Source organism: Alosa pseudoharengus, unplaced genomic scaffold (assembly GCF_046254945.1).
Source record: "Alosa pseudoharengus isolate Yale_2024_CS ecotype anadromous, Long Island Sound unplaced genomic scaffold, YU_APseudo_1.1 YU_APseudo_1.1_scf_5, whole genome shotgun sequence".
Taxonomy (NCBI): domain Eukaryota; kingdom Metazoa; phylum Chordata; class Actinopteri; order Clupeiformes; family Clupeidae; genus Alosa; species Alosa pseudoharengus.
Window position 1 is genome coordinate 25,950,452 of NW_027468837.1, and position 7,723 is coordinate 25,958,174.

Sequence of the window (7,723 nt, forward strand, 5' to 3'; positions counted from 1 at the left end):
ATGTAGTGTGCAGTAGTTGCAACCCTGATGATGTGTTGTTTGGTGGTGGTGTTCATGTGCATGTCCTGGTCAATTCTATACTTGCGGTCACTTTTGCTGCTGTAACAATGCAGATTTCTCCATGGTGAAACAATTGAAGGATTATCTTATCTATATTTTATCTTAGTTACTTCTATCCAAGATCAGTGAAAACACACACTGAGTCTCTGAGGATTTTTAAAGTTTTATTTATAACAATATCTGTTATTTAGTTTGTAAAGTACTCCAGCAAAAAATTAAAACATTATTCTCTTTCCAGAAGAAAGTTTGAGCCTCCATGCATTCTGTACTATAAAAGCTATGTGTACTTTTCATTAAAACTGAACAAAAATCTGATCAAAACCTTAAAGAAAATGCATGTACAATTTTGCACATATCTTAAAGTAACATGATTGTACTCATTTTTTTCTGAATTGATAACAAAACAAAAACAAGCCAGAGTTGAACTGAAGAAGCATCCTTGCTTGACTGCAGACAAGTAGGTTAAAAAGATTTGTTAATCTACATACAGTATGTTTGCTTATTTGTTTGTTTGTATTGAACATGCATTAAAATATGGCTGATCACCTTCCAATAGAAGCAGCATCTCAGACCAGCAGCTGAGCTAAAGCAGGAATCAAAAAATGAGTGAATAACGGCATTAGCTCGTAGGCGAAGAGCGACAACAACAACAATAAAAGGGGAAAAAAAGAAAGGCTACTTGAACCATCTACATGATGGAAAATGTGCAGTTTACTCTGACCTGTTGTAGAAAACACTGCTAGCGCAGAGAACGAACAAATCTGTTACTGTAAAAAGAGACATTGTACAGCTCATGTTTAAGTGGAGAACACGCATGTATCATCACTGGATTTTACAGAGAAACCAAAGCAGAGCCGAACGCAGCACGGACACACATTGAACTTGAAGAAATAAATCAAAACGACGAAACCGCCTCTCCTCCCCTGGACCCCTCTGCTATGGTCCACACTCTGAAGTTGCACTAATGCGCATAACTGAGCGAGCACACATCCACACCTTCGCCACTGTGTGGCGCCGTCCCTTCCGCCAAAGCAGCTGGCCTCGGGAGACACCAGCCGGACACAGAAGGGGGTTTTATTCACTGCACCGCAGTTTGCCCTCTCGACGTTCCACATACGAACACGTTCCTTCGCCCATTCACTCATAATCCCATTTGCTTCGACACAACTCCTGACTACATTATGATCATGTCACTGTAAGCCTCTAGGACATTCAAGCTATGAAATGTGTATACTCTCCTGCTTACATCTATTTTTACGGCATATAACCTACACCGAAAAGAAAAAAAACAACAAAATAAAACAAAGTCTGTGCAAGGAGGAGAACACAATCATATACTTCTATGAAATTAAAAGGGAACTATTCAATCCCGTATCAGGGACTGACATTTATTATGTGCTGTACATGAACTCACCACGGTTGGCCCTAACGACAGGTGGAAGATAAAATACTGTTTTCAAGACAAGATTGCTCCTGACTGCGAGCTAAAGACAGAGTGTGTCCTCTCCTAATAACTCACACAGAAAACAGAGTTGGCACTATTGAAATGGAACGGTGTAATTTCTTTTGTCTATACACTTCATACAAAAATAAAAAATTAAAATTGTTCAGATGTAATTTTTTTTCTAATTTTTCAGTTCCATTTTGCACAGAGGTAGTGGCTATTAAGGTGTAAGGTAGGGGACCAAAATAAAGAAAAAGAAATCTCATAGAAAATGTTTTTTCCTTGTTCGTTTCACGTTGAAGAATTGTAAAAGAACAAAATATAATACTGCAATCACATACAAAAGTAGTCCTTCATTTTGTACATTTTATACAGTGTTCACAATTTTTTTCTGTTGATTTTCTTCCTCTCGTATTCTCTTCTTTCTTTAAAAGGCAATAGGGGGGTGTTTCTCTGAATGGTACGGCCTGGTCCAATGGACAGTCTATGTCAGTGGGTCCACCAGGGGCTCCTCATCCCCTCGCGACAGAAGCTCCTTCTTCTCATCTGTGCTGGCCAGCGAGTTTCTACTGTTATGCGCACCCATATACAGGGTGGCGTACACAGGGTTGGTGAAGTTAGTGGGCTGGAGAGAGAGACAGAGAGAGAAAAAAAAGCAGAGGCTTTACTCAAAATCCAAATTTACAGGAATGGATAATTTAATAGCCAGATACCTCAAAGACCTAAAATAATGTTGGAATGTTTTAAAGTGGGCAATAACTGAAATGTTATCCGAGAATACCAAAAGCACACAGTTTGTTATATTTAGTGAACCAGTGACATGGCTGACTCTGCCTCTCTCTGGGATGCTCATTTTTATACCCAATCTAGGTGCCGTTTATCCTAATTAGTTGTAAAGTGTTCCTTCTTGTGTTTTCTTTAGTATTACACAACTTTTACAGCTGTTTGTTGCCCCCGTCAAAAACTTTTTTGAAACATGCTACTGGCACCAAACTGAAAATGAGCTGATATTTTCTATATGGGTTTACCAGATTTGCAGGTTATCAAATTCTGTTTTTATTTACATATTACATGGCAACCCAAGTTTTTTTGAAACATGGTTGTATATGTGAAAGGAAGACAGTCACCTTGTCTGGGTCTAATGTGAAGTCAGAGTCCAGCAGCTCTCCGACATCGTCGTCTGGCTCTCCCTCGTAGATCTTGTACGCCGGGTTCCCAATCTCAACGTTCATGGCTCCGTTGGTCATCCTCTGGTGCTGGAAGCCTTTAGCCCTGCAGACACAGAGGTGAAAGTGCAAAGGTCATGACCCCGTCATAAACGGGGTATAAGCCCTCTTCCTGAACCTTGGTCGTACTGGTACTGTCACTAGCACCACAGCAGTGCACAGCCACAGGGACACAGCCACAACACAAGAGGGCGCCACCAAAGCTCACCAAAATAAAGCCTGCAACTGAAGCCACACGTCACAGGCACCAAAGCAAACCCAGTGTTCACTAACAAAATGCCCTACCAAGAGGCCTATGAAAGCTCTACTTACTTAAAGCATACATTATAAATACTGCATAGAATATATATACGTTACTCTTCTACTTTTTTCACTTACTGTCTTTAATGTAAAATGTATAACTTGCATGTCAGTTTATATATATGTAAGGAGGTGGTATGACTTCATAAGATTTGTTATCTTTCTATGTGTTGTTGTTATGACGCTATATTCTATGTCTTATTCAGGAAAGGTTACCAAGGCTACTGAACTGTTCAGCAGTTTAAGTTGGCGGCATTACAGACACTACAGGCCGCTTGGTAGACTGGGCAGTTTGATGAACACCGGGTTCTAAAACACGGGGCACTTTCCAAGTGGACAAGCTTGGAAGAATGCTCTAACAGTAGCACACGTCCTACCAAGGCTCACACAACAGCGACCACAACAACACGATAAGAATACAACTGGACCCTATAGCCTGAATGGAGTCAGATCTATTTCAATCACGCTGTCAATAGATCACCTCACTCTACTAGTGCGTCAGGAAAGGGGGGTCAAGGGAATGATGGGAATGTCCAAACTGAAAGGTTTGCTTGGAAGTTTAAACAGTCAACGCAGTGAATAACGTAGAACAACACCACAAGGAGGGGATGGATGAGATGATTGAGTGTGTGTTAACCCTAGCAACAGTTACCGCGCTTGTCTGGAACAGGATTTGGATTGCCTGCTAGACCTGAGGGGTAAAGGAGATGCAGTTAGGCACAGCAGAGAGAGAGAGAGAGAGAGAGAGAGAGCGAGAGAGAGAGGGAAATGTGATAAGATGAAAAAGAGCAAGAGATGATTTGGAAACAGAGTGAACTAGAAAATTAATTAAAGAGAATGTGACAAGAGCTTGAGCCATACAGTATCAGAGGACTATGTTTTACAGCGAGAGGTACTGTAGAAAGGCTTGAGCAGCAGAGTTAGTGTGGGGAGCCATCAACACTGTGTGTGTGTGTGTGTGTGTGTGTGTGTGTGTGTGTGTGTGTGTGTGTGTGTGTGTGTGTGTTGTACTCACCCACTCATTCTCTTCTTGTACCAGAATACCGCTCCACCCGTGACCAACAACAGCAGCAATAATAATATCACTGGAATCACTATAGAGGCTGTGCCTGTATGGACACACACACACAGATAACATAAACCATAGCCTAAGGAACAACTGACACAGCTTTAAAGTGAAGTATCCACGAAGGTGTGAGTGTGTGTGTGTGTGTGTGTGTGTGTGTGTGTGTCTGAATGAGAGTGAGAGAGAGAGAGAGAGAGAGAGAGAGTATGAGAGAGGACCAGCAGACTTACGGCCTCCAGTCTCAGCATTCACATTAGAAGTGGGCGTCTCACAGCGATGACCCTCCCAACCAGACGAGCACCTGCAAACACACACAGTGGGTGCATGGGTCAACAGGACAACGTGTGTTTGCCTGTGTGTATGTGTGTGTGTGTGTGTGTGTGTGTACACATCTATTGACTGGACACTCATTAAAGGAGGCTCTGTGTAGAAATTGAGTTTTCCGAGGCTGAATGCACTATTATATCGATCTTCCGATTCCGATTATATCGAGAGCACACTCAGAAGCATAGACAAAGTAAGGCCAGCATTACAGTGGAAATCTGGGCAACACAGAGAATAGGCGTTTTTATATCATATTCAATTGTTTCTACACCATTCTGTTGCTATTTCTAGGTCATTTGGAATGTTATATACACTAAATGTTTTTGTAGGTGTGTGTGTCAGGTGATATGTTACTTACTTGCATTCTGGCAGCTGTGTATGGGGGTTAAAGGTGCATTGGCCATTAGCACAGTATTCATCACAAGTATAGCAGCTGGGCTGAATCCTTCCATTGGTGCAACTGTAGACACACACACACACACACACACACACACACAAAATGTATTCCATTAGCAAATAATTTTATCTTTAGTATATTACTGCACAGATAAAACATATACATTTTTACATTTTTTCAGCATCTGTTATTCCTGTAAATCAAGCCCTGTGGATGAACAAAGACGTGAAATTACAGTGCTGCACATAAAGCTCAGCTTGTGATATCAGGGGTGAACTGTGAATACACCTACAGTAGGGATCCACAGCTCACTTGCCCATCCTTACTGCAGATTAACATACTGTAATTACACACTTCAGAACAGGGAAGCATACAGACACAGCAATCTGTAGACTGCAATGAAATATATTAAAAGTGTGTGTGTATGATTGTGTGTGTATGATTGTGTGTATATGTGTGTGTGTGTGTGTGTGTACCTGCATGTGACGTCTCCGTGGGGCTGGTAGGAGTTGATGGGGATACACTTCCCATCGCGGCAGTAGTGGCATTTGTCGACCTCGCAGATATTGCCCAGGTAACGCGGAGGGCAGCGGCAATGGCGAGAGGTGTCCTGTGACTCCAGACACACACCATCATGATCGCAAAAGCCATCGCACTGACCTAAAAACACACACACACACACACACACAGTGAGAGAAGTTTTAGTGTCTGAGTTGTGACATGGTTCATCTATTACTGTTAAAAGATTTGCATAACTAGATTACAAAAGCTTTAGCACCCTGAGCAATTTAACCAACCATATACTATACTGTGAATACATTAATAACATGTAAAAGGACAGATCAATCGTCTTTGTTTTCTCAACAGGAGGTTGTCCTCCGCACCAGCTGGTGGCACTGTGACACTCACGGTACTGGCATTGGTCTCCCAGGAAGTCGCTGGGGCATTTGCACACAGGCTGGTTGCCGCGGTTAACAGTGCAGTTGCCGCCGTTTTGGCAGTAATTCTGGCAGGTGCGTAGGTTGCAGCTGGGGCCGGTGAAGCCTGTGAGACACCGACAGGTGGGGGAACCAGAGAGAGAGAGAGAGAGAGAGAGAGAGAGAGAGAGAGAGAGAGAGAGAGAGAGAGAGAGAAAGGAAGAAGATGAAATGCATAGAGAGAAAGTGAGAGAATGAACGTGTCTGTGTGTGGGTGTGTGTCGGTGTGTGTAGGTAATGTTGTATAGGAGTGTTTGTATATCTCTGTAGGCATTTAGAGACCTGTTTGCGGTTTGTGCACCTGTAAATGACACAATGCAGGCATGTGTCAGTGTGTGTGTGTGTGTGTGTGTGTGTGTGTGTGTGTGTGTGTGTGTGTGTGTGTGTGTGTTCACTTGTTGGTGTAGCAGTGCAGGTGTGTTAGCATGTCAGAGTGTGTGTTTACCTGTGGGTGAAGCAGCCCAGTTACACAGCAGAGGTCTGCACTCCCGCGGTAGACCCGCGGGACCCGACGCAAAAGAGTGCGGCGCGGGACAACTTTTGAAAGGTCTTTGCGGGAGCGGGCGGGATGAGAGAGGTGCGTTCGCGGGTGCGGGACAAACCGATGTTTCACTGCACTCCCGCAAATTAAATATGTGCGTAAAATTAAATATGGAAATGATTAAAGTAGTGTTCATAACTATAGTTCAGCATTAAAAAACGGGGTTTAAGCATAACTCACAGATAGCAGGCCTATATTGTCGTTTACGTGGGTTCAATTTGTTCCTGCTGCTCATTGTCAAAACTCGAAATCAAAAGCATGACAAAGGAAGAGGGCACCAGCCTAGGCCTACTTCAGTTGTTAGCCTACATTTCAGAACAAAGAAACTTAAAATCAGACATCTGGAGTCTTTCTCAGGTGTGTGTGCTCCTTTCGTGAGACAGAAAGAAAAGCTGAATAGGCTATCCCTCGTGCATGTGGGCTTTAGCGGGCGGAAGCGGGACATCATGTTACAGATGCGGGCGGGAGCGGGACTAAAAATGACATATTAATGCGGGAGCGGGACAGAATATTGCGGGACCGGGACAGAAAAATCAGTCCCGCGCAGACCTCTATTACACAGTTACTGTATGTGCGTGTGTAGGTGAGGCAGTCCAGGTATGTGTGTGTGTGTGTGTGATTGTGATTGTGTGTGTGTGTGTGTGTGTGTACCTGTGGGTGAGGCGGTGCATGTGCCGCCGTTCTGGCAGTAGTCTCTGCACTGGTCGATCTCACAGCGCTCTCCTCCGTAGTTGGGCTGGCAGCGGCACTTGGGCTGCTTGCGGGCATTCAGGAAGCAGCTGCCTCCGTTCTGGCACTGCACATTGCATGGTCCACTGGGAGGAGCTGGGGGAGAGGGGGAGAGGGAGAGAGAGAGATAGAGAGATTATTTTTTACATTCAATTCGTTTTCATTTACATTTAGCCCCATCAATAATTAGCCCTGTTTAACAGAACTGTAAGGAAATTATTATTATCATTGTATAACCATTTGTGTAAGCAGAAATACTGTTGTGCTGAGATTTAAGAACAGAGAGTTTTAGTTAAGTGTGCACCCAGACACACAGAAACTGAACCCTGTCTGTGTGTGTGTGTGGGTGAGATAAGAGGAAGTCACCATGAAGTCGCTATGTCTTGCTTCCTATTTTCTGTGTGCATCTGTACAATAAAAGACACAGCTTTTGGGCTGCAGAGTCAGAGACTGATCTTGAATCACTCTCTCCTCATGGTCTGTGGGCAAAGCCATACTACGTATGGTTCTTGCATCTATATGTTGGGGTTATATTCCCTGACAAGAACCCTCGTTCTGGGAAAACTCACTTTTCTATGCTGAAATCCACAGTTAACAACTATCACGGCACTCAACAGTGTATTTGAGTGTAAATATATATTTAGTTTAGTGTATAATAG

At 43.3% G+C, this 7,723-nt stretch overlaps 1 protein-coding gene across 1 annotated transcript in view; it reads right to left on the bottom strand.

Moving 5' to 3' along the window:
* Nucleotides 1-210: 210 nt before the first annotated feature.
* Nucleotides 211-7,723, bottom strand: part of lrp1aa (low density lipoprotein receptor-related protein 1Aa) — a 157,017-nt gene continuing 149,504 nt past the window's right edge. The window contains exons 82-89 of the mRNA XM_076267757.1: nt 6,990-7,160; nt 5,727-5,891; nt 5,294-5,477; nt 4,779-4,880; nt 4,327-4,397; nt 4,046-4,139; nt 2,632-2,776; nt 211-2,129 (exon numbers count right to left, since the gene is read on the bottom strand). Of these exons, the coding sequence (XP_076123872.1) occupies nt 1,989-2,129; nt 2,632-2,776; nt 4,046-4,139; nt 4,327-4,397; nt 4,779-4,880; nt 5,294-5,477; nt 5,727-5,891; nt 6,990-7,160 (1,073 nt within the window). The 3' untranslated portion in view covers nt 211-1,988. The remainder of the gene's footprint in view (nt 2,130-2,631; nt 2,777-4,045; nt 4,140-4,326; nt 4,398-4,778; nt 4,881-5,293; nt 5,478-5,726; nt 5,892-6,989; nt 7,161-7,723) is intronic.